This window comes from Colletotrichum fioriniae, assembly GCF_027942845.1.
Source record: "Colletotrichum fioriniae strain IMI 355084 chromosome Unknown scaffold_6, whole genome shotgun sequence".
NCBI classification, from domain to species: domain Eukaryota; kingdom Fungi; phylum Ascomycota; class Sordariomycetes; order Glomerellales; family Glomerellaceae; genus Colletotrichum; species Colletotrichum fioriniae.
In genome coordinates, this window is record NW_027076842.1 from 2086594 (window position 1) to 2113009 (window position 26416).

The 26416-nt window shown below is 54.7% G+C and overlaps 3 protein-coding genes across 3 annotated transcripts; 2 read left to right on the plus strand and 1 right to left on the minus strand.

Moving 5' to 3' along the window:
• Nucleotides 1-7227: 7227 nt before the first annotated feature.
• Nucleotides 7228-12613, minus strand: VIP1 (inositol hexakisphosphate and diphosphoinositol-pentakisphosphate kinase; the record flags this gene model as incomplete). Its single annotated transcript, XM_065757541.1, has 6 exons — nucleotides 7228-7549; nucleotides 7617-11033; nucleotides 11260-11281; nucleotides 11394-11540; nucleotides 11604-12136; nucleotides 12195-12613. 6 exons carry the CDS (start codon nucleotides 12611-12613, stop codon nucleotides 7228-7230), a joined length of 4860 nt encoding a protein of 1619 aa, XP_065613884.1.
• A 1790-nt stretch (nucleotides 12614-14403) lies between these two features.
• UTP21 (rRNA-processing protein utp21) lies at nucleotides 14404-17704 on the plus strand (the record flags this gene model as incomplete). Its single annotated transcript, XM_053198581.2, has 3 exons — nucleotides 14404-14526; nucleotides 14588-17291; nucleotides 17379-17704. 3 exons carry the CDS (start codon nucleotides 14404-14406, stop codon nucleotides 17702-17704), a joined length of 3153 nt encoding a protein of 1050 aa, XP_053044002.2.
• A 1816-nt stretch (nucleotides 17705-19520) lies between these two features.
• N0V96_005973 (uncharacterized protein) lies at nucleotides 19521-21536 on the plus strand (the record flags this gene model as incomplete). Its single annotated transcript, XM_053198580.2, has 1 exon — nucleotides 19521-21536. One exon carries the CDS (start codon nucleotides 19521-19523, stop codon nucleotides 21534-21536), a length of 2016 nt encoding a protein of 671 aa, XP_053044001.2.
• Between the last annotated feature and the right edge of the window lie 4880 nt (nucleotides 21537-26416).

Genomic DNA, 26416 nt, shown 5'->3' on the forward strand with positions numbered 1-26416 from the left:
CAGGGCGTCCAGCTCCGGCTCCCGAGTTGGTCGTCCGATTGGCTCGTTCTGCTGACGATACCATGCATGGAGCTATGTACTTGGTATCCGTAAAGGCCACTCTGGGGTCGGCAGTGGATCGGATACAGTACGACCGGGCCTCCGGATGCACCGTCCTGCCTGGAGCACCAAGTCTGAAAGTCTTTGCGGGCATGCATGGTGGCAGAATGGTCGACAGGGCCGGGCTATGGAGAACCCATGACTTCACCACGAACACTTTCAAAGTCCAGGTCTCGTTGGAGAGCGAAAGAGGCCTGCCTGCTCGAGTGCCAATGTAACGACGTAGGTTTCCGGGCTTGAGTCTAGGCTGTATGGGCTGTTATGGCTATCGTGCGGCCTAGGTCGCAACCTTCCTTGATGAAGATAGACTGCTTGTTGTATGGGCAGATCATCTCCAGCCCAGAGCGGTACATTTGCAGCCAAGCGGCCAAAGGCGAAGATCCTTTTCGATCCGGTTGCTCGTTGTGTCTTTGCGCCACAAATCTCTCCGTGCGGCTCGGGACTCTCTCAGACAGGGTGGGTGGGTTGGGTTTGGCCATGTGTGGGGAACGCCCCAGAAAATCATTGCAGTTTCTGGTGTCCTGCCGGAAAAAAACCAGCGTTCTGTTGCGACGAAAGCAGCGTGCTTCGTACGGAAAGTCGGGCAAGAAGAGAGAACTTAACCACACCGATTAAGCGACCGACAAGCGCATCGATGCTGCATGTGCCTCTGCAACGCCTATCTTCCCGAGCAGAAATTGCCGTGGCCAAGCGAATGATTCTTGTTTTCCGAGATGCTGCGCGCGTATCATGAGGTGGTACTTAATATCCTCAAGTTAAGGGCAAGGAAAGAGGTTGCAAATGTGGCAGTTGAGTCTTGTCCGCATCGAGGCAAACCCGCAGGACCTTTGCAGGGGATCAGCTCGTGGCCACTGACTGGGTCGACCATGCATTGCGTGGCAGATCTCTTTTGCTCTCCTTCTCTTCTTCTTCCACCTTCGCCTGTACCCACTGAGACCAGATTAGCTGCATCCACTGCCCAGAAGCACCCATGGCGGGGGAAATCTTCTCGTGCCCCCAATGGGAAGCTGGCCTGGGTGCATCCAAATCTTTCATCGAATGTTCTTTAAAACCGTAAGGCGGACGAGGCTCTAGCTTGAGTGATGGGTTGAATTGGGCGGTTGGGGCGAGGCTAGTGTAGCAAACCCACAAGAAGGACACTGGGATGGTGCCGAACGCCGGCAAGTTTTGCATCAGCCGCGTCTTACTACGTAGGTATCCGTGACGATGTAATGTAGAATGAGCGGCGGTGTTCAAACGCCGGGCACTCAGGAGCAGAGCATCGGAAGAACGTTGTGTCGTGTGGCATTGAAAGAGGAGCATCAGCGAACAGCTAGGTGCCATTCTGAGGATCCTCCGTACAACGCAGACGTGAACGCTATCCGAGCCATCAGATGGGTTGAAGACTGGACGGAGACAGACGGATGACGGACCGTACGTTCGTACACTGCGACAAGTTACATATGTTATTGTGAGCCGCTTGACCCAAGTTTGGCCGGATTCGACCAAGGAGTAACACCCATTGACGACGACTAGGAGTAGGCTTTATTGCGTTCGGCGTTCTATGCTTGTCCCTGGCAAGGCTCTTCGGGCCAGTAGCCTGGACGGACCGACGAGGGAGGAATCCCGAGATAGTGCTGCGAGAAACGGGGCAAATGATCCATTGCGAAACAGCTGTCATGGCTTACAGAAACAGCTTCAAGGCCCTGCCGCAAACAAATAGGTTGTCTTTCCGAGTTGGCGAGCCAGGGTCTGGGCCGCCGTTTGAAGCCAGGGTGATTAGCCTACCGTGAACCATAGACCATGGACCATGTCAAAGTCAGTCCACCATGCAACGCGGAGCTTCTGGAAAACGGAGAAGGTGTGGATGAAGGCCGCTTACCTATGACGGATACGCCGTAATGGAGCAGAGAGGAAAGAAACGCGCCAGAGGCGGATAGAGACAACCCAAGAGAAAATGAGCGGCCGGAGCAGACGCCACTATTACTCCGGGCATGGGTTGTTGTCTTCTTTTCTCTTCCTGTAAAGAGCGACAAGGCATCGACACCTGTAGGCAAGGCGTGTGAAGGAAGGTAGTAGTAAGCGGCCTGGAAGCTAGAGTCGCCAAGATGAGGTTGTTTGGTATGGAGTTGAAGGTGCCGAAGCTAATATCGACCCCTGACGTTGCCTGGTTCGCTGCCAACGGTCACATTGAATCCAGGCTTCAGGCTTCAGGCTTTAGTGTAGGCATGCCGGGCTGGAGTGAATGGTGTGGATGTTGCAGAACCCGGACTGGAGTTGCAAAATAGCCTCGGGCGTTAGCTTGCTTACCTTAGGGTGAGGTAAAGTTCCACCTTCTGCAGAGCACCTACTTGGGCAAGGACGGGAAACTCAACGTCAAAGCTTCCTTCCCGGACAGGCCTGGTAGGCAAAACCCACACAACCTTCAGGCTGGTTTGGTGCAGGATGCTGGTGGTGGCATCCCAAAGTTGAAAGCTGCATGCTGCCCGGATTGAAAAGTTGTGTTTATGGCAGGCGCAGGGAGACAACAAAGGAAACCCAGGTGACTGCCCTTCTTCACCAACCTTCCTTGAGGTAGGTGCGGTAGCGAGTCTTGTTTGATTGATGCCTTCCCAGACCGATTGCCAACGCAGCACCGCACTTTCCAGACCGGTCACAGGCTTCAATATGTCTATCCCAATTACAAAATACGTGGATTATTGTATATCAAAGGGAGGCGGAAATTCGAAGCTTGAGGTTTGCACACCCATTCCCATCTCCAGCAATCTTGGGTATGACAAGGCAAGGCGAACGCAGCGCACATCAGCTTTGACCGTCGAGCGAGACCCCCCTGGTGCCAACCACGTTCTCGCTCATGCGGTACAAAGTACCTACCTTGCGGAGTACGGGCAAGCGCCTGAAGAACGGGATAGTAGCAAGCAAGGGCGCAGCGCATGGTAAGGTACGAATACTAATTGGGCAAGTTTGATATCCGGAGCAACTTCTATTCACTCCAAAAAACTTCCTCCTGCCCACCTACCTCAGCCTAAGTCATCAATTTGGAAAGAAGAGGCTCTAGACTGTTCCCTGGCACCTTCTTAGCTTAGCTCGCCCGCCTCATGCCGTGATGCCCCATCTCCAACTCCTGTTCAGTTGGAAAGAACAAATGGAAAAGCCCCCCCCTCACTCCTTCCATCACGCGCCGAGTCCAGGTACTTGGGCTTTGAGGTACCTCATTCCTCATTCTGCAAACACCATTGCTCTTTCCCTGGATCGTGGCTTGTCACGATTGGTATCACATGACCTACATGCCCGCTTCCCAAATCCACCTCTCATCCACTTCCATCGCATTGCCAATGACAATGACGGGTACAGTCACATTTGGCCCGCTGGGTCCTAGCGGCTCATCCGCGACGTTGGAACCGCCTTCCATTTTGACTTCAATCTCCTGCCGTCGGCCGCCTCTCCTCGTCCTTCCGTTTCAACATTGCCCATTGCCCATGGAGCTGCCTGCTGGCTGCGGGCATCTTCTTCCTCTAATTTCCACATGATGCCATGCATGGGACTACGTAAGCCTTGCTTCCCTCAACCCCTCTCTCCATTCACATAATGTCTATTGCGTCAATACCCGGCCACCGCTGCTTCACTTGACCCTTTTGATTGACATCGAGGGGACAGATGCATTCTCACCCATCGTCACAGAGCGTCACATTGCATTCTACGCCTGTCAATATGATCGACAAGCGTCCAATATTTGGTGTCAGCACTGAAAATCCTCAAGAGCCTCGGTCGCCATCAACACCTGCATACACGACGATGGTGACTATACTACGGAATAGGTAGCACGGGTTCAGACACGAAGGATACATACATCGAGATATCTCGAGTCCTCGGCCGCTTGTCGCTTCTCAGCCTGACCCTGTTCAGAGCCACTTTTCTAGGCCCTGCTAAAAAGGCCGAGCTCAACTCGCCGTATTCGGTGCTCTCCGCCCTCTCTCTGTCTTTCCCGTTGCGCTTTCCAACGACACGGTCGAGGTTCTCCGCTCCGCCTCGTCTCCAGACCGGGCTCTCTGACTTGCAGACGTCAAAGTTCCGCTTCACAAGACTCCGGACTCGTTCCGCGGCCACCCTCGGTTCCCCACCCACGATACCAATTACAGTCTTGTCCGCAGAATCTCACCCATCATGGCCACGTCTTTGGCTTCCCAATGAGAAGCACGTCTTTCGCCCACCTCCGATGCTCTCAATACCCGCTTACGACGACGCATCGCCGAACTGTGGGTGGTTGACATGACCATGGATGGTCCCATGTTATGATGTTACTCGCTGCAGCGCGGTACATCGCGCTGGTTCCCTCCCTTCCGGCTCGTTCAAACATGGGGGTTTGGACTGTGGTTCGATAGCGCCCCGGTAAGGACCACACTCGGTGAAGTTGGGACGATTACCTTCACACCCTTTCGACGAAGCGAAAGCAGTGCCGGTCAAATGCCAGAAGACCATGAGCATTGCAGTAGACTGACACAGCCGACCAACCAGCAAATTCGACCCCTCGAGATGATGTGACTGGCTGGCAAGGATGTACATGCACCCTGACCGTTTGATGCCGGCCAAGATCTGCACCTCGCTACAAGGGGCGACCACCGGCCCAACTTGAAAACAACGCCAAATCAAATTGCCAGAGAGACATCTTTTCTCTCGCCCCGCTCAATTTTGTTATCCTAGAATTGGACTCAAAACCTGAACAACATGAAAATTCGGAAATGCTGGCACCGACCCGCCTATCCTTCGGGAGAACACTATCATAATTTCCAACCCCATGAACCTCATGGCCATGCCGAATCAACCGATAAATGATGATTTTGGCCACTCGCAAAGTTTCTTGGCGAGTTCTTCCACATATCCTGCCCTGCTGCCAGACGGCTTGATTGGATCCGGGTCTTGCTCCGTGCCCGTATTCACAGCGCTCCCTCGCTAACGGCCTGGGTGGTTACTCACGGTATCCGCAAAGCAGCACCCCAGCCGATGAACTCCACCACTCGCCATCCTACTCAACGACAGGCATTCTCCAGACCACGCCACCATCTCGCAGCCAGATCTTCTCAAATCAAGGCACAACAAGAACGAAAGTTTGCCGAGGCAGAGTACTCGCTTCTGGACTATCTTTGATCGTACTTGGGAGACTCTGCTCCGAGATGATTTTCATAGCGGCGTTCTCTCAAATGGCATCGGATTCCCGAATCACGTCGTTGAGTCTGTAGCTTCACTATTCACTACCGATGTGCCATTGATACTCATATACGATAGATCCACGTGGACCGCCTGAAAATGTCGACTAATGGTGTTCTTCTGCTTCTCACATTGAATTTCATTTGCGACATCCCGGGCACGTCTCCAGCCTGGATTATTCACTGGCCACGCATCCCCTCAGCAAAAAGCGCGATCGTCTTTGTGCTTCCCGAGACCTTGGAGGCTAAGGGAGCTTCTGCTCAAATCATTATTGCCGACGGCCGATAACAACCAAAAACCGGGATTCGCCCGTCGGAATCGGTGTAATAGCGACAATAAAAGCAACAACCACACTCTTCCTCTCAGACAAGCTGCAGTTACCCATTCTAGCCACACTGACGAGCGGAGGATCGACTGACCTGGGTGAGCATAGAGACGTTGCTCAGCTGGCCTTGAAACCGTCCAGTAACCGTCTCGATGATCCTTTCTGGCGACAAAATACTACAGCCGAGGCAGCACGAAGGTTTGGTTCCTCATCAACCATCCCTTCTGCCAGGCGTCGAGCACCCCATACCCGATAGCTTCGAGAAGTCAAAGAAAGACACTACTTTAGGCGAAGAACAGGCCCTCTGCCACTTCCCTGCCCATCCTTGCGGATCGGAAGCCCCTGCGAGACTGCTTTGCCGCTATTGGATAACTACACGTTTCGCACACAATAACAGTCTGGTCGTTCCAGGATTCTTTTCCTCTCTATTGAGCAGGTTGAAGAAGGCGGAGGGATGAAGGCGCGCGCGACTCTCGTGGATCTATGATGAACCAAGTTTCAAAACCACCCTGGGGCGCGCAACCACACCTGTCTCTACAGCACGAACTACGAGAGGGGTTTCCCCTTCCCCTCCATGCCATAGGCAACGCCTTCATCGAATTTCAACATTGCGGGACTTCTAGGCCCCTTGTCCATATCTGGCCATTTGCCTGATCCGATCCAGAATAAAATTCTGGGGCGTGGTGAAGAATGATCCACACGCGGCACGCGGGAGCGTCTGAAGTTCGGACCTTGTCCATCGCCGTCAATCTAGGACCCTCCCCTCTTCCCCCTCCCCAGTCAAGGTAAGGTAGGACCAGATTTCATCATGCCTTGGACGAACTGGGCGGGACGAACCAGGTTACCACAAGCACCGGACTTGCAATTCCGAGTCGCCAAAAAAACTAACCTTCTCATATCTGTCGATTCTGAAACCTTCGTGCCGACCCTCGTCGATATTCAACGTCCATATCGAACTTACAAGCGAGCCAGACAGATGACCCTGCTCGGAAAATGGTCGTAACCATGACCCATTCCCCTCAGACTAGCTGTCAGCCTGTCTTGAGGTACAACGAGGTACTTTCTCTGGATACCACCTCAGGTCTCTGGTCGTCTCGCTTCCGCGGTACTTGCAACGGATATCCGTACTTTGCCATGCACTTCAAGGCAATTCAAGGCCCCAAACCCCTGCAGCCGGAGCTGCACCTCATGGGATTTACCACAGGGGTGATGCGGAATTGCGGTGTGCATCGTCCATTTTGTTGCCGACCTTGCGAGATGCCATGTTGTTCCCTTTTGCCGAGCAGTGGTACGGTACCATGGATGAGACTCTCTTCTGGCTAGGCCGCAAGACCAATGCTGGGGCGAGCTCGGCCCGCGTCACATTCAACTTCTGACGACAACTTCAAATGACGTTGCACCTCAACATCGTCTTGCCTTCATTGCCAGTGCCTTGCCAAGATCCTGGATGATACTGTTTGATTTTCCGCTATCGTTGCTAACAATGCGCTCTAGTCTATCCATGCTATGTTTCTCGCCTGCAGTCCGTTGTTTTTTCTCGCATATCTTTTATCTCCCTCCGTATCTTTGTGATCCTGTCTCGATAACTACAAAGACCTAAGCTAAGTATGTGGAGTCGGTCACTCGGCAGAGTCTGCTGTTACCTGGGAAATTGTCTCGCTTGAAGCGTCAGGCTTGGTTCTCGGGCTAACGGGCTCCTCCTCATCATCCATGACGACCGACGAGGCTGATGCAAGAGCCTGGCCCGCTGAGACAAGCTCCTCCTTTCCTGTTCCGCTCTCGGCTTCTGACTGGGTAGTGGTTTGCTGCTCTGATACCTTGGGTTTAGGATGCAATCCCTTCATTTCGAGCCCCTCGCTGTCACTATCCCGTCGTTCATGGTCCTCGACGGAAAAGAGATCTGACAAGTTCACGGCGAGGAACGTCTTGGGAAGTTTGACTCTGCAATACCACTCGTTAGCATCACACCCCAAAAGACAGCAAAGCCACTTGGTGGAGGGAAACTTACTGGTTAAACTTGGCCCTCAGAGTGCGGATCACTTGCATCCAATCGCCGTGAGGGGTCAGACTGCGTCGTGGAGCGCAGCTGATGCAATGCTTGCTGTCCAATTGGACGTCCAGCGGGTCGAAGACGTGGCATCCGGGGCTAATGGTGATTCTAATGCTGTAGGCAAATGTCTGCTCCTCGCCCCCGTCGGGTGTGGCGGCAGGGGCCTTGGTCTCCGATTCATACAGCTCGAAGCAGATCTGCGAAAGATAGTCAAGCTCGGGAATAGTGCTTCTCTTGATCTTCGTCTCGATCCCTCCTTCAAGGATACAGTTGAGCAGGGTGTAAATGTGAGACTCTTTAGTAAAGTAAAAGAAGGATTTGGCATCGTTCGATGCTTGCATCTCTTCAAGATCCTGGACAATCTCCTTGAGCAGCGGCAACGACGTCAGAAGACCAATCTCCAGCTTCTCCCCATCAGAGATACCGTACTCTTGAGGGCAGATGAAGTCGAATAGAACCTTGGCAAGCTGGTACAATTCCCGCAACGGCTCAAACCTGGCATCAGTCTTTGCCTTGGTCTGAGTGTTGCTCTTGTAGAGGTGGAAGTACTGTTCAGGCGGGGCTGCCTCGACGTGTCGGAGACCGTTGAGGAACGACCGCCGTCGGAAGATGCGTCTCACAGACGTCGAGCTCTTGCTGGCTTCGCTCTTGTCTGCCTTATCGCTGGATCCCGAGAAATCCCGTCTTTCCTCGCGGGAGTCCTGCGACGACTTCCCCTCATCGGATGTTTTCTCGGCAGTCTTAGTCTCTTTGCTGCCGTCCTTGCTGTCCTTGTCCTTTTCCTTGTCTTTGATACCGTACTCCTCCTCCAGCATGGCTTTGGGCGGTGTGAATACCCATTCCAAGAACTGCCGGTTATGCAGAGCATCGAACTTCATCGTGTCGTAGAGCTCGGAGATCTTGCTAGGATCGACTTTTTCTCCGTCGCAAAATTCCGCAAAAAGCTTCTCCCAGCGTTCCCTGAAGAGCTCGGCATCCTCGCCACAACACCATCTGGGTTGGATGTTGCTCACCGCATTCGCCTGAGACAGGGAGGAGGACATGGAGCTTGTCGAACCTGATGCCTCGGCACTTGCAGGTTTCTCGGAGCCCGGGTTGGCAATGGCGTTATTCAAAGAAGCAACGGCACTACCGTTGTGCAGCTTGCTGTAGTTGTAGTGCATCACGCGACGATGGAAGTTCATGAGTTGAACAACGCGCGTCTGGACCTCTGAAGGCTCGGGCATCTTTTCCGGCCAAGCGAATTGGGAAGGTCGCTCGTTACCCTTGCGAAGAAGACCCTTCAACTTCTTCTTCACCTTGTCCATCTCGTCCTTGGCAGCGTTGGAGTCGTCGAGCAAATCCTTGCGGATAGTGATGAAGTCCTCAGGGAGGTCTTTGCGATCCAGGAAAGCAGAAGCCCAAATCTGCGCACTAGTAGTAACGCGACGTTCAGAACTGCTGAAGACATGAACCTCGTCGAGGACATCTCGGTTAAGCAGGTTGAAATCGTTTCTCATGTTCTCACCCAGTTCCTGGGCCTGATAGCGTGCCGAATGCGTTGGCTCACCGCCCCATTTCACAATGAGCTGAAGCTTCTCCAGAACCAAGCTCTCCTCTGCTGCTGTGATGCGGGACATGGTCATACCAGACAGAGAGTCGTGCCTCTTGGGTGGCATTCTGGATGGTGAAGAGTTTTCCGTCTTTGCGGCACCATCATCCGGTTTCTCTGCGAAGTCCGTTTCGACGCCTTCTTTCAAGACTTGTGAAAGCTCATCGCCTGACGATACTGCGACTTCTTCCGTCTTCTTCTTTCGGAACATTGGCTTGATTTGAACCTTGGTGCCGGCCCATCCGCCTTTCTTCACGAGAACGTTGCGCAGCGATTTCAATTTGGCGCGGTCTTCCACGCCCGCTCTCAATGCAACATCTACGGCCTGCAGTACGCTGGCCAGAGCTGCCTCCCCTATGAGGAGTACCTCTTCCTGATGGCCCTTGAGTAATTCGATAAAAGGTGCTGTATGGAAGGTGAACTTGTACTTTTGCTTCGGAGTTCGATCAGCATGTCGAATGACGGACACAATCCCTTTGAGTTTCCAAGAGTGCTTCGGTGGCGGCGGCGGCACTGGAGTCTCCTCTGCTGGAGGCGCAGTGCCCTCCCCTTGCAGCGAAGGCGCGGCGGATGGAGTGGCCGACGCCGTTCCCGCGGTGGAAGGGACGCTCGCCACAGCAGGGTCTACTAGGGGAGGTGGAGGAGGAAGGGTAGGGCTGGTACACGAACTGGCGACAGCAGAGGGGAGGGTACTCTCCGACTTTTGAGGTGGTGCACTCGCTGGTACGGGCTTCGGCTCCTGAGGCAGCTTCTCAGAAACTGCTGCTATGTTGGTTACGGACTTGTTCTGCGCCGGTGGTACAGGAATAGGTTGCGAAGCCTCCTTCTCCTTTCCGCGCGATGCCAATGGATCAGTCATATCGGAGGGAGAAGGTGATGGCACGGGAGAGGTGACGCCGCCTCTGCGAAGTCTCTCCTTGACGAAGACGTCCTTGAGGATGTTGGCACAGTGATCATAATAATCGTCGTTGTCCTTGACGAAACTCCAACCGTTCACGTCGATGACATAGCTCTTGCCGCCGGCCCGTAGAAAGTCGAAGCCGCAAACTCTTTGGCCGAAAGAGGTTGAAATCTTGCTCGCGATTTCCTTCTCTTCAGGCTCCAATGCCGTAACATAGCGCAGCTCCTTGCCGTGCGTGTTTCGTCTGACGACACCATCGACTACTGGAGATTTTCGTGTCTCTGCGTGGCAGTAGTTGGGCCCCACGGTGTAGGCTTTGACATCCTCGGCATTATCGACTCTCATAAACTTTTCGTAAATGTAACTATTCTCTGGTTCCAGAATAGCGCGAGGAATGTTCAAGTCTGGATCATACTCGGAGCTCTTGTTGCCGATTTTGCGAAAAAGCCGGCGAGCACCACCGCCGGTAGACTTGGGGAAGTAGATGATAATGTTGTGATCTTCACCGCTGACAGGCTTCTCGACAAAGGGTTTTTTGAGTAGAGCGCCGTCGACGCTGAGAATATCGCCGTCATCGAGAAGTTCGACCTTGCGGGGAAGCCTGTTGTAACCCAGATCTTCGGCGTCCAAGGTTATACCGGTAATCTCCTTGATATGCTTCGCAGTGTCTGCGGTCAAAAGCTTGGGTCCGCCATCACGGTTCACCTCGATGCGTTTCGGCGTAGCTACGCCAATACCGTCTAAGATATTGAGGCATAGACGACGATCCCAGAGGATCTTCTGCATCGGCACATCGTTGACACAGAACGGTTTCCTCGCCTTGACGTAGGCAATTGCCTTGTCCAGGGGGAAGCCATCCGAGTAGAAAGAGATGAGGTAATCACTGGGGTAGTTGTTAGTACATGTACGCAAGAAAATGACTTTTGTAATAGCATCGGTGACTACAGATGACTAGAGAAGGGATTTGAAAGGATGCCTATAGATGGCGGGAGTTCGGTGAGAGAGGAGAAGTGTCATGCATGGGTTGGAATAATGGTGATGCAGAAAGGAGCTATGCTGTTTTGGCTCACCGAGCCGTCAGCGAAACATAAGAAAACCTAACTACTCACCACATGGGCCAATTCTCGACCTCTACATTACGCAAAAAAAGGTTAGCAAAAATTTCCGACGTAATACAGCTTCTGTATTTTCAAGTTGCTCAAATCTGGGTTGCTTCTCTTCATTGAGCGAAACGGCGGCTTACCTTCGTCCAAAATGACCTTGTCACCAAACACAACGACATCGAACTCGCGATTAGCAATGAGTCGGTTCAGTATGTTTCTGCTAGGCTTGCTGCGGGCCTTGACATCCAAAGCGCAAACTCCAATAACACCCCAAGGCGCTGGCTTGACTGCAGGTGTATTAGAGCTTGTCGGTACACGTTGTCGAGGCGCGCTTGTATCTCTAGACTGACCCTCTTCTTTCTCCTTGTTGTGGTAGGGTCCTCGATCGCTGCTGGGGCTGTGGCTGCTTGCACCAGTGCTTCCGCTGAACCTGCGCTTGTTGCGGCTGCGGGATCGCGTTGGCTGTGCGGGCCGGGGAGGCCGTTTGATTACTTCGTGGTGGGTATGGGTATTGGTCTCGCGGGGCGCCAGGTGATGACCACCTGGGGCGGCGTTGGCATTTTGACCGTTCGAAGAGGTGGTTACAGTGACGTTGGAGAGCTCGGCGCCGGGTTGCGAGGCATTCGTGACGGGTTTTCCTGACGACATGATGCCGGAAACGGAGCGCGAAGGGCCACCGTCGGAGCCGTTTGTCGAAGCAGCAGACGATTGGGTGGCGGGGACGGAAGTTGGGGCGGCGCCGCGAGCCGAGGCCAGGGAGTAGACGGAAAAGATGCTGGAGACGGATGTGCGCTTGTCCTTGAGGTCGGACTCGGAAGAAAAAGATGATCGGGAGGTGAGGGCGGGTTCGGGGAGGGGGCGATATGGGGGCGGTGGAATCTTGCTGGCTAGACCCAGACATGAGGCGTGGGGTATTATCGACCTCGTCGACGTCGGCAAACTGCAAGGCGGAATCGCTCCAGGCTTCGAGCGAGTTATTGGATTCTCGGCGCGTGCGGCAAAGTGAAGTTCGAGGGCTCTTTAGAGGAATCGAAGAGGGCGGGGGCATGGAAAGGCTAGCAGAGGCAGAGTGGGCGTCGGTCGTTCCAGGCTCGGCATGTCGGCTCTTCCTGCTGGCAGAAGAGGATAGATTGAGGGAATGGGAGACGGAGCGTCCTGGCCTCGATCGCAGAGGAACGTCGGTAGGAGCAGAGGTGTTTACTGTCGAGTGGGAAGAGGATGACGAAGTTTGGGAAGAGTGCGGGTTGAGGGGAGAAGGAGGCGCGGCGGCAGTAGCAGCGGCAGGGGAAGCAGGAGTGGTAGCGGTGGCCGAGCGTGCACTATCTACGGATCGTCGAGTGTTAAAATTCGGTCGGTCCATGTTGCCAGATGCGCCCAGAGGCGATGGAAAGACCTTTTAGACGCGCACTGATCAGATGGAAGGTATTGGAGGGGCGGCTGCTGACTCGACGTTTGCTGGACCTGGACCGTAGACGCTACAACCTTGCAGTTTTTTTTTTCTTTTCTTGTTTGCTTTGTTGCTTTGTTCTCTGGTTGGTTCGTACTGTATTCGTACCTTGGTTGCAAGAATCGAAGGGCGAGCAAGGTAGGAATACAGCGACCCAGCGATCAAAGTGCTGGATCTGAACCTCTCAAGGTAAAGTGTGCAAGACGGGCAGGATGGAAGGTGAGGGGTTTCCGCCAGACGAGAGAAAGCGGCAGACTTCTTTTTTTGGGTTTCTTGAGTGACGTGAAGTCTACGGCGAGAAATTTGGAGTTTGGAGTAGTTGGAGTTGAGGGCTCGCTGTTGCATCCAGACGAAAAAGGTTATTATTGGGCAAGGTACCTTCTATGTAGATGGCAGCGCAGATGAAGAAGCGACGCCAGAACGTGGGCGTCCAGTACCTTATGCGTGGCCTTCCCATTGGACGACCGAGGTTAGAGAATGGCAAGCAATCGTAACAGACGACAGAGCCCTGTCCCTGTCTTATTTTCTCCCTACACTACTGTGTACAGTACTTCATGAAAGAGGCAGTGCTGTTCCCGTGTTCTCGCGCCGAAAAGCGATTGCGAGACCACCAATGCCTAATTATTGCCGCGAGCGTGATGATGCATCTGCGTGCCGTGAGACAAAAGTGGCAGGTCGGCGGCGGGAGGCACAAGCGAGAGCAGCTCACACTGCAGCAGAAGGACTTTCTAGAAATCCCACAAGCCAAGACATGGTACTCGAGAGAATGCAACGAGGGAAGGGGGAGGGGGGTTGACCGATTGAGTGGAAGTATCAAAAAACGTTCTAGACGCAGGCGTGGCAGAAACAAGGATGACGTTGGAGGCGGGCACACAGACAGCTGACGGGTTAAAAAGAAGGGGGGCTAGCAACACCAACCGAGACCTTGAATTGCTCAGGTACTGTGTAGTTTTCTCATGCAGCCAGCGCTTGACAGCTGGACTTGCTCACTAACGGTGTCAAGCTGGAGGATTCCGGCGAATCATGAAGCTGGATGCAGCTTTCGACACCTCGAGCCTCAATCAATGGCGCCTTCTTAGTTTCCCACCCCTCTGCCGTGCATGCACGATAAGGTTGTCCCAAATCCAAAGACTGGATGAAAAGTTTTAGGCTCTAAGGTATGTACTGCTGGCTCACGCAACATTAACTTGCAGTACCAAGTAATGGCCATGATTTCATCCAATATACCTTATGTTCCTCCATACAATCCAAGGTCCAAATCCCCATGGAAATGATCTAGAACCAAAGGAGAAAGAAGGTGTAATGGTTCATACTAACCACAGTTTGCTGGAAGGACCTTGTCAAAAAAATAGTCGTTTGCGTGGCGCCCTTCACAACAAAAGTGATGAATGATCATCTTCCCGAAAAAGCATTCCATGATTTTTGTCGAGGGATAAGTCAGCCGTTTTGAGATATTCGCAGGAGGAGATCCAGAACCAATCAGATGACTCCAATTGAACTTGCCCCGTGCCCCTCAATCGTCAATGGCGGGGCCAAAATGACCTGCCGGCTAAAGCCCGGTAAATCTACATATGCGATAAGATAAGGCAGGTCCGTTCGAAAAGATTGGAAAAAAAATCTCGGGTGACGACTCGATAGACAGTCCCTCAGCGGCGTTGAACGAACCGCATCCCGGAAAAGGTGTTCGAGTCCGTCAAGTCCACATGCTCGCCACAATGCCTCACTCGGAGCAAGAAGGGCCTCTGGTCAAGCGACAGAAGCTTACTGTCGCCTCCAAGCCTGCCACGGCCACACGTAAATCCTCGCGCATCTTTGCGCCTTTCCGAGTATGTCTTTTGAATACTGATGATCCAGGACTTCTCCTACTAATGCCAATGCTTCTCCCAGACTGTCGGCCTCGTCTCCCCCACAAACGTCCCCTTCACTTCGATTCCCCTTGGAAAGACGACTTTTCAAATCACGACATCCGTCGGAAGAGCCCTTCAGACCTACGATTTAAAGAGAGGTCTCAACCTGGTCTTCGTCACTCGTCCCCAGACCCCAGCCGACATCACCACGACGCTCGCATGGAAGGACAAGGTCTTCGCCGCATGGGGCGACGCCAGGAAGGGTGAGAAGCAAGGCCTCTGGGCATTCAAGCGTGGAAAGAAGGTTGAGGAGCTCGAGCTCCCCGAAGACCTCAACGAACCTATCCAGCAGATCCTCATCTTCGGCTCCTGGATCGTTGGATGCGCTGTGACGAGACTCGAGGTTTGGAAGTCGGCCACCCTGGAGCACTACACCACACTCTACACCATGGCTGGCAAGTCCGGCGCCAACGAGATCACGGGCGGCGTCACCAACATGCCCACCTACCTCAACAAGATCTTTGTCGGTCGCAAGGACGGTTGGGTCGAAATCTGGAACGTCAGCACCGGCAAACTCATCTACACCATCCTCCCCCCGACCCCCGACTGCGGTGCCGTCACCTGCATGCAGCCCACCACAGCCTTGTCACTTCTTGCCATTGCCTATGCAAACGGCAACCTGGTGATCCAGAACATCCTGACTGATAAGCCAATTATCCAACTCAAGGCTGGCCACGACGATGAACCCGTCACTTCCATCTCTTTCCGATCCGACGGCATGGGAGCAGGCCATGATGGCCGCAAAGACGGTGTCATGGCAACCGCAACCGCCGCTACAGGAGACGTCACGTTCTGGGACCTAAACAATGGAGGCAGGGTCATGGGTGTTCTGAGGAGTGCGCACAACCCCCCGTCAGGCGACGGTCCGTTGGTACGAGGAGGAATCAGCAAGATCGAGTTCCTGTCAGGCCAGCCTGTTGTTGTCACCAGTGGACGGGACAACGCGCTCAAGACGTGGATCTTTGATGAGACTCCCTTCTCCGCCATCCCGCGTATCTTGCACCAGCGCAGCGGCCATGCCGCGCCCGTCAAGTGCTTGGAATTCCTCCCCTCCGACTTTGATGGTGCCGGTGCAGGCAACAAGTGGCTCCTCAGTGGTGGTCAGGATCGTAGTCTTTGGGGATGGAGTATGCGACGCGATGGCCAGAGCACCGAGCTCAGCCAAGGAAACATTCGCAAGATGGCAAAGAAGACTGGTATTCTTTCTGCAAAGGCGATGGCCAGGGGCCCTACGACGACTCTGGAAGACCTCAAGGCCCCCGAGATTACCTGTATCGCCAGCTCTCTCAACCGCGACGGTGGTATCGGCGCCTTGCCCGGCAACCAGCCCATATGGCAGAAGCACAGAGAGAACAAGAAGAAGCTCGATGCCGAAGTCAGTGGCTCGACCGGGTGGGAGAGCGTCGTGACAGCACACAAGGATGACGCTTGGGCGCGTACATGGTTTTGGGGTCGCAAGAGAGCCGGTCGGTGGGCATTCCCCACGGGCGACGGTTCTTTTGTCTCTACCATCGCCATCAGTCCCTGCGGTACTTTTGCTCTAGTCGGTTCCGTAGAGGGCAGCATCGATATGTACAACTTGCAATCCGGCATTCACCGCCAGCGCTTCCCGTCCAAGCTCACCCCTGCCCAAGCGAGAGCGCTGAAGATTCAGCAGCTAAAGCAGGCCGACGATGTTGTGCAGCTTCACACCGAGAAGAGCAGTGGCTTTGCACCCGGCACGGGAAGGCACACGAAGGCAGTAACGGGTATTGTGGTGGACTCGATGAACAAGAACGTCATCACGTGCTCCCTGGATGGTAAGATCAAGTTCTGGGATTTCGTCACGGGCAACCTCGTGCACCAGATCAACTGGGCGCCAATGGCCGCCATCACCGGGTGCCGCTACCACGCCGCAAACGACCTCATGGCCTTCACCTGCAACGACAACTCGGTCCGCGTCGTCGACCTGGAAACGAAGAGGACAATCAGAGAGTTCTGGGGCTGTCAGGGCACCATCAACGACTTTTGCTTCTCTAACGACGGCCGCTGGATCATCGCCGCTTCACAGGACTGCGTCGTCAGAATATGGGACCTGCCTACCAGCCACCTCATCGATGCCATCCGCCTCGAGAAGCCCTGCACTGCGCTGGCCATGTCCTCCTCGGGCGAGTATCTCGCCGCCACGATCGAGAACGAGCTCGGCGTCGCCATCTGGACCAACAAATCCCTCTTCACGCACGTCCCGACGCGGCAAATCTCGGACAAGGAGGCCGCGCTGCTCACGGGACCCACGACGTCCGGCGAAGGCAACGAGGGCCTGCTGGAGGCGGCCTTTACCGAGGACGGCGACGCGGACGCGGAGGACGAGACCGTCGTCGCGCCGACGGTCGATCAGCTCAGCGCCGAGCTGACGACGCTGTCCCTGGTCCCCAAGAGCCGCTGGCAGACGCTGCTCCACCTGGACCTGATCAAGCAGCGCAACAAGCCGACCGAGGCCCCCAAGGCCCCCGAGAAGGCGCCCTTCTTCCTGCCCTCTGTTGGCGCCGGAAAGCAGCCGCAGCAGCAGTCGCTCATTGAAGGCGCCGTGGCACCCGAAGCCGATGCCGCGACGGAGGCAAAGTCCCGCATTACCAAGCTCGAGCGCGGTCGCATGCAGGAAGCCTTTACGAGCAAGCTGGACGACGGCGCGGCCTCAGGAGACTGTAAGTTTTCAGTTCTTTTGGTTTTTTTTTTCCAGTTAACCATCTCGTCTTCCAGACGGAACAGAAAGAAGCTAACATGTAAACTAGTCGACGAGTTCATCACCCACCTCAAATCCCTCTCCCCCTCGACGGCAGACCTCGAGCTCCGCTCCCTCTCGCCCGAGGACGGCGGCCTCCTCAACTTCATCCGCGCGCTGACGAGCCGCCTCGCGGCCCGCCGCGACTACGAGCTGGTCCAGGCCTGGATGACTGTGTTTTTGCGCCTGCACTCTGACCTCGTCATGGCCGACGCGGAGCTGCTAGAGGCGCTGGGCGAGTGGAAGACGCTACAGGCGCGGGAGGCCGGGCGGCTGGACGATCTTGTTGGGTACTGTAGCGGTGTTGTTGGGTTCTTGCGGAGCCCTAGGACGTAAAGAGAGAGAGAGAGAGAGAGAGAGAGAGAGAGAGAGAGAGAGAGAGGAGAGAGAGAGTTAGGAAACGGGCACAAAAAGCGTTTGTTATTTATTCGTTATTATGTTGTGGAAAATATCTGGGACTTGGCGATCATGAGGTGTGTCATTAGGTGCTCGTCATGAGAAAAAGGAGGAAAGACGCCATTCCGTGTAAGAGAGGATCAATCGTCTGGCGAGATGGATGAATCGATCTTAATACCCACCAAACGGTACCTAGGAGCAACCTGCTTCTCGATTTTCTCTCTCCCTGTTCATCAATCGGTCTCTCCACTACTCTCGCTCTCCAGTCATAGGCTGATACGAGCCAGAAGAGTGTAGTAATGGGAAGCCGGGCAATCAATCTATCTACACATCACAAGTAAGCAGGTAGCTAAATACCCAAGTGGGTTGCTCCCAATACCACCGTGACACACAGATTCGCATGAACCCGGCAACTCCAAGCCGAACCAATTCCTCCAGGTATCATCGAAACTTTTACGGCTCGCACTCTCTTCGGGAATACTGCGTAACGAACGAACGAACCCGGTCATCCGGTTCCGCCAAGGTATTGATCAACATCCCCACGGGGGGGGGAGGACCCCAATACGTGGGAAATTATACCGGGGAACCGAATGGCGGGACACACCATTGTCCCTCGACGCGTTGTTACACCGACACAACCTGAACGCACGGCAAGCCGGCCGCAACGCTGGGGGAAAGGGGAATGGGGCGATCCTTCCACGGGCTCACTGTTCACCTCAGCTTCTCGACCATGAGACAGAGGCAGGCAGGTCAGTAGCTACGTTCCTGCAGACGAAAAGGAAAAGAATTCTCCTGAATCATGAAATTCAAAGTCCCATTTCCTTGGCCGTGGGCGGTGACTTGCTAGTCTCAAAGTCTTGCCAATCTTGAGGTTCCTTGGCCCGCCTTGGGCCCGGCTCGCCTCGGCGAAGAGGGCACCGAAGTACAGGTGGGGATCGGCGGAGGAGGAGGAGGAGGAGGGGGATGGGGCTTTTGCGGGTGGTCTGGGGAAAATACTTAGATGTTCGTGCGGAGAAGGTCCAAATGACATGAAGGTAATTTACCTACCCCAGACTTTGAAAAAGAATTGGGCCATGTCATTCGTCCGCCAGTCCGGACCTCAATTTCTCCACGCAGACATGGTCGTCCTTGCATGTCAAAATAGTTGGCCATGGACTCTGCGTTTCCATGCTTCTCAGGTACGCCAGACAAAAGACGGCACGGCCTACCCCGCATCTCTCTCTCGGTCTCTCCCTCTTGCTGACTTGCTTATCCAGCTTCGCTATCTGCCAAACTCTGCATATCCATCCGACGATCCGTAGCCCCCCATCGTTCGGATACGGATGGATACATCCCAACCTAAAGTAACCCTGCAACCTGTGGGGAGTGCCTACCAGCCTAAATATGTCGCTGGGGAGTCATGGGGTGGTATCCTCTCTCCCCCAAGAGAAATAAACAAATTCCGGAGATGAGATGCCCGAGATCCTCCCTCCTCCACACCAACGACACGCCCAACAGGGCCGGCCCCGTCATGAACGGGGTGCCTCGGGAGATTAGCCTGCGGTCATAAAAAGGCGAAGCATCATCTTCTCTCTCATGCTGACCCCATCCTCGGTCTCCTCTTCTTTGCTGGGCTAGGCAAGCGAAGAGTAGAAGTTCCGACGAGAACATCAAGTCGAACGAAGCCCTAATCGCCGGTTCTCCTGTCTCCTATCATCGTCGATCGAGCGTCTCTACTGTATCTACAAGCCTCGTGAGACTTCCAAACGACCACAAGATGCGCGTCTCCTCCCTCCGCCGCGGCGCCGCCCTAGGCGCTGCCCTCACCCTCGCGACCGGGGCAACGGCAGCCCTTAACGCGACAGAGACCTCCAACCGCCTCATCATCGCAAACGACCGCCTCTACGCCGCCGTCTCCAAGCCCGGCGGCGCCGTCGTGGAACTCACCCTCGACGGCGTAAACCTCCTCGGCACCGCCTCCGGCGCGACCGGCCAAGGGCCCTACCTAGACTGCTACTGCACCCCTCAGGGCTTCTGGACACCGGGCACCGTGAAACCCACGTTCCAGCTCTACTCCGGCACCGACTCCGCCGGCGTCGCCTACGGCGGCGTCAAAATGTCAGACACCTACGCCTCGACGGGCCAGGTCCTCGAGCAGTACTGGTTCCTCCGCGACGGCGAGACGGGCCTCCACATGTTCAGCCGCGTCGCCTACCACAACGAGACGGCACCCTTTTTGCGAAACCTCCAGGAGCTGAGGACTCTATTCCGCCCCAACGATCCCATGTGGACGCACCTCCTCACCAACCCGACGCAGTACGCGCCCCTCCCGTCAAAGGACGCCGTGGCGCAGCAGGTCGTCGTCCAGGACGCGACGTGGTACCTAGGCAACACGCCCCAAGACCCCTACGTCCAACAGGAAGCCGACTGGTTCACGAAATACACCTTCCAAGACACCTGGCGCGATGTCGACGCCTACGGCATGTTCGCCGACGGCTCCAAGACGGCCGACGGCTCCGCGTTCGGCGCCTGGATGGTCTTCAACACGCGCGACACCTACTTTGGCGGGCCCTTGCACTCGGACTTGACGGTCGACGGCATCGTCTACAACTACATCTCGTCCAACCACCACGGCGACCAGACGCCCAACATCACAAACGGCTTCGACCGCACGTTTGGCCCGCAGTACTACCACTTCAACAAGGGCCCCGCGGGTACCTCCATCCTCGACCTCCACGCCGACGCCGCCAAGCTCGCCGACCCGACGTGGAACGCGGACTTTTACGACGACATTGCCCACCTCGTCCCCAACTATGTCCCTACCACACAGCGCACTACCTGGAAGCTGCACGTCGATCTCCCCGAGGGCGTGACGAAACCCATCGCCGTGCTGGCGCAGAACGGCGTCGACTTCCAGGACAACGTATTCGACACCAAAGCATACCAGTACTGGACCGACATCGACGCCCAAGGCTACGCCACGATCCCGCGCGTCAAGGAGGGGACCTACCGCCTCACAATATACGGCGACGGCATCTTTGGCCAATACATCAAGGACGACGTCAAGATCGTGGCGGGTAAAATCGACACCACCCACGCGCGCTGGCGCGAGGAGACGTCCGGCACAGAAGTCTTCCGCATCGGCACCCCCGACAAGTCCTCGGGCGAATACCGCCACGGCTTCGCGCGCGACACCACCAAACCCCGCACGCCGGAAGAATACCGCATCTACTGGGCGCGCTACGACTTCCCCACCGAGTTCCCCGATGGCGTCCGCTTCCGCGTCGGCGAGGACGACGTCGCGCAGGACTTGAACTACGTGCACTGGGCGGCGTTCGGCGGCAAAGGAAACTCCCTCCGCCCGGACCTCTACCTCGGCGACGGCAACGTCAACAACTGGACCCTCGTCTTCGACCTCGACGAGGCGGCCGTGAAGCAGAAGCGGTACGGCACTTTTACTGTGCAGCTCGCGGGCGCCAAGACGGCCGCGGGCAACACGGATGTCTTTAACGCGAGCGAGCCGCACTCGAACCTGAAATACACCGTCAACGTCAACGGCAAAGACCTGGAGCCGTGGGTGATTCCGTATTACCAGAGCAGCTCGTGCGCGGTGCGTTCGGCGGTGGTATGCTACAACGTCGCCAACAAGTTCGTCTTTGACTCGAAGCTGTTGAAGGCGGGCGAGAACGAGATCGTTCTGAGCTTGCCGTACGGCGCGACGAATTACGAGAGCGCCGTGCTTACGCCTGCTATTTACGTGCAGTATGATGCGCTGCGGTTGGAGATCAAGTGAATTCGTCGTTTTGAGGTCTGAATATGGGATGGCCCTTCAGTGGATGCAATAAGCGAGGCGAGATCAAAAGATATCAATAAAGTTTAACATTTAATCATCAGCCAACCGTCTCTCTCTTTTTTGTTCTTCTTTCCCCGCTCCCCACGTCCTTTCCTGTCCGATTTTGGAGGGGAAAAAAGTGTAAAATGGAAGCTTTGACTCTGTGCCGAAGAGCCGGGTCCTGGTTAGAGAAATCATTGAACGAACGCAGGTAAGAGCAAGAATTAAAAGAGGCTGAGTCTGATTCGGAGTAGGGACGAAAAGAGGTGAGTGCAGGTTTGGGGCCAGGCCCCGCCGCGCGGTCGGATGTAAAACGGTTCGTTTCAAGACACTGTTGACTGTCAAGTAAAAGGTGGGAGCGTCGTGTTTTGCGATAAGGCCCGGACCGCAAGCAGCCACGAGTACGCGGAAGAACCCCCAAGGTGAGAGAAACTAGAGAAATGTGAAAAAAAAAAAATTTAAATTTGGCGGTGATTGCGGTGGTTTACTGTCCCAGGCCCAGGAGTGTGAGGCAGGGGCGTGTTTGGGCCTGCGATTTGGTTCATACCGTGGGCGTCGCATAGAAGTGGAAATTCTGTACGAAGAGATGGAGTTTTGTCGATTGGAGTACAGAATATTATCGTATGCTATGTGCGACCCAAAAATCGGTGTTTCAAAGCTGTTGAACCTTGCTCAATGATATTTTTTTCGCTAGACTTTTTGACGTTGGCTGTTCAGTGTGTCCTTGGTTCAAAGGTGGCTGACATAAATGATCCCAAGTGGTGCTGCATGTTCTTGAATGAGAAAGATCAATATTTGCCCAACGGAAAAGAAGGAGGACAAAGTCTCAAACCAAGCCAAGTAGTCGTGTTCGTGCTCCAAAGGCGGTTTGGAACTCGCGGCGTTTCTTGCATCGCGGGAGAGCTACGTTAGACCACCCTCAGAGGGTTGCGCCCGTGTTCAAGTCGCACCAATATCTGGGCTTGGTAATTAGTTTCTCGGCCGGATGAGCTTCCGTAGAGGGCCTGGGAAACGTCACATTCCGATAACCGACTCGTAGTCCGTGAAAGGGATGATACTCCGAGAAACGCAGACACCTGCGGAACCGAAGAGTTTCGTCAAACGCCGCCTTTGCCGAATCTTTTCCAATAGCTGAATCTGATGCTCCAAACAGCGTACTGCGTGAGGTCTGTAGTAGTTTCTTGTCTTGGCCGGGCGTAACCCGGCCATACAATTGCTCAAGTACCAGAGAGACGACATTAGCACTGCCCACCCCACCCGGCCCCCCAAATCTGCATGTAAGTGCAGACGGCAGGCTGCGCCAGGCAAATCGTAGGATTTCGCGACGTAAGTGCCGCGGCCAAGGCTAAGAATATGCCGTGCAACGGCGAGCTGGTGCTCGATATGCATCAAATTCAAGGTTGGGTGGCAGAAGAGGCGGGCTCACTAGGCCTTTGCCGGCAAAAGATCGCCGGGCTGGAAAGAAGCTGTAGTCTGTACGCCCAATATGACGGTCGGTAGGGCTGCCCATCTGCACGCAGTTATCTAGAAGAGACTTTGGAGCGATGCTGTGTATGTCCCTGGCTAGTTCTTAGGCTCTCCAGAATGAGTGAATGATCGTCCAGCTGCGTTGAGCAAGGCTGATGCGGCGTGATACTGCATATGTTGTCTCTGACCAAAGATCATTCTTCTGATGATCGATTCGTGCCCGCTAAATCCCTTGCCCAAAGAACTTTGGGCAGATGACGAGAATAGTATCAACAACCGCGGTATCACCGTCTCGTCATCGCTGCCTACGGTGAGAACCTAGGTTAGGCAGCACTTTTTCTGCTTGAAGGATGATAGCTGATTGACATCGATCCATCCAAGAGACTCACCTTTGGGTCGCAGGCTCCGGCGGGCCGCGCTGAATGTCGGTGTGACCTCTCATGTTCGAATGCTGAAATCAAAGTGATCGCCAGAGCATTGAGCAAGGTCACGGCTCCATCGAGGCTGATTCGCGATCTTCCCTCATCGTAGCATCGCTCTTGTTCTGCACAAGGTCACTTGGCCGCCCTTGCTGCGACCCTGCCACGTCGAGCATGCTGATTCGAAAAATCGTAGCTTTGTTGTCGCAAAGAGAAGAAGAGAGACTGTTCTGATGCCAAAAAAGAAGAAGAAAAATGTCATGGCTGTTGCCATCCAAAGCTCCAGGTTCGACATCACCTGCAGGTTGCGGGCAAGCTCGTGGTGCGAGGTGGTCCCCGGCAATGGGAATGCGAGAACTGCCCCTCCATCCCCGCTGTCAGCTCGGGTCGTCAGCCACCCCCCGGGACCAGGGTGGCACTGATGCCTCTGGTGTCTTTGCTGGCATGTCTCTGGTGTTCTGCATGTCGAGGTAATCTTGTTGAGCTCCTCGAAACAAAGCGAGCCCTGGTTCCCCGTCTCGCCAGTCGACATTCAGGAGAAGGAAGGTACGGATACTTGGTAAAGAATTTTCCATGGCGCTCCACTGCATTGAGGATCAGCCTCTGCGCCGCTGCCGTGGGAAATAAGCTGTCAAGCGACGAATTGGAGACGTCGACGCCAGGGTCTGGAGTTCTTGAATGGTTCTTGGTCAGTCTTGGATGACGGGCCGTACTCTGTGACCATGATTTTGCCAATATTTGACTGCACGCCGCAGTCATGCGCATGGGAGGACAAGGTTCGCGGACTTTTGTCAATAGTCGGTCTGAATCGGACTGTCATCTGAGTCTGGAGCCCATTCATCGTCCACAAGCTTGATGATCCCTCCTGCTCGGCTACGTCAGCGGAGCAATAGCTGTTGGTGAACGATTTGATGTTGGTGCATCCATGAGGCGAACGGATTGGTCCCGAGGCTGCGATGTTGTGCAATGACCGAAAGGATGACTCGGAGTGAGTGAACAGACATGACAATAAAGCGCAGATCTGGAATGCGAGTCTGGATCATGGGAATGAATCACAGCAGTCGGAGCTTGTTGGTGGGCAAGTGTAACGTGCGACCTCATCATGAGGGGTCTCTGTGGATGTTACCTTGACCATGCTAGAATAGATGCCTCAGATATTTGCGGATCAGCATCCTTTGGGATTCCGTAGCTTTCTTAGGTGTTCCTGGTCAGATTGAGCTGCCTATTGCATATCGAAGTACAACTCTATGAGGGCGGAAAGCAAGGCGTACCACCATAGGGTAAAGGCGCAGAGAACTACCTGATGGAAGGAAGAAGAGGGAAGAAAAAAAAAGGTATACGTCCCCCTCTTACACCAGGAGCTTCAGGTATCTCTGGAGGACCAGACGAAGGAGGAATGGAGGAGGAAACTAAGGAAAGACCCGCACGTGGCGGTGCGCGATGTGCAGATTTTCCCAATTAGGGGCTGCGGATACCAGGGTATCCCTCCTGCCCGGGGACCAGTCCTAGTTGTCCCAGCCAAGAGACCCAAGACAGAGGGGGACATGGGGCTTGCAACACCCTTTAAGCCCCTGGTCATAGCACCCGTGGCTAATGGAAGGCCCGGATACCGATCTCTGGTTCCTGGGCGGTGGAACTTGGCGCCGCTGTGAGTGTGACAGTCTCACAGTCTCACTGCTCACTGCTCAGGCGCTGGCTCGATGGGTTCGGGTTCAAGGTTCATCACAAGTGCCTTATCGCCCGATAAGCGGTCCAGAGCTGTACCTTAGGAACCTACCTAAGGTAGTGTACCTACCTTACCTCGAGCATGCCCAGGATGGGACAAACCACCAGGTACCTACCTTACCTACCTTACCTTCTAAAGTACCTCGTACCACAGATGCAGTTGGTGCGGTCTCGCGCCGCCCGCCAACACAGCATAACGTACAATCTTGTCTGAAACACCATCTACCGCCAGTCACCTTTACACATTCAGCTCTCAAGCTCCCCATCCCCAAAAGACTCCAACGACTCCCAAGCAACCAAGACTCCCAAAGAGTCTCCGAGCTGGCGGTAGACCCTCGTCCTGTTCGAATCTCTTCCAATGAACGACAGCGCTTACCGACCCGCTCGCTCTCCAAGGAACCGCTGTTCAAACGCCCTTGCCTTGTCTTGCCCCTTTTGCTATCCGTACTCCAAGTTTGCTCTTCTATCCTTTGCCCTTTGCTACTGAGTACGGCTACTTGGTACTTTCGATTCTTTGCGCTTTGCCTCTCTGGTCATCATCTCATCCCATGCTCCTTGGTTCTTCCTCCTTCTCCTCCCAGATACACCAACTGGCCACCACAGTCTGACCCCTGACTGTGATCTTCGTACCTCTTTGCCGGGTAGCCCCTGTCAGGGCGCAGCCGCGTGCGATGTGCTGGCTCGACGAGAAGGCAGCTCCTGATCCCAACATCAGATGAAGCCTTGTTTTGTTTTGTGCTTGTTTCCAGGCTGCGAGTAAAGACACACGCAAAGAGGATCATGGCGCTGTCATCGCAGATCAGGACGTTGGCAAAAGCCGCGCCTGCGCCAGCTCCAGCTTACATGTATTCTTTCCTTCCTCTTCCTCGTCATCCCACCTTGACGCTGATCTTGACCTTGACGACATCTCCGCTTCTTCCAACCCATCATCTTCATGCTTCCATTACTGCTGCTGCCACTTCCGCCCCAGCTTTCCACTTTCTCAGAGCCCTGCTACCAAGATTGCCGTCCAGGATCAGCATTACCGTCCCTCCTCATCGCCTTGTCCGTACCCGCCTTCTTCCCACCACCTCCATTACTGCTGTGCCGGTCCACCAGTTCGGAGGAAACCTGGACAAGGGGCACATGGACCGGAATCCTCGCCCGCTCCTGATATATTTAACATCCCGGCCATTCTCTACCGAAAGCGGCCTCTCCTTGCCCTCGCCATCGCAGCTAATACATATATCC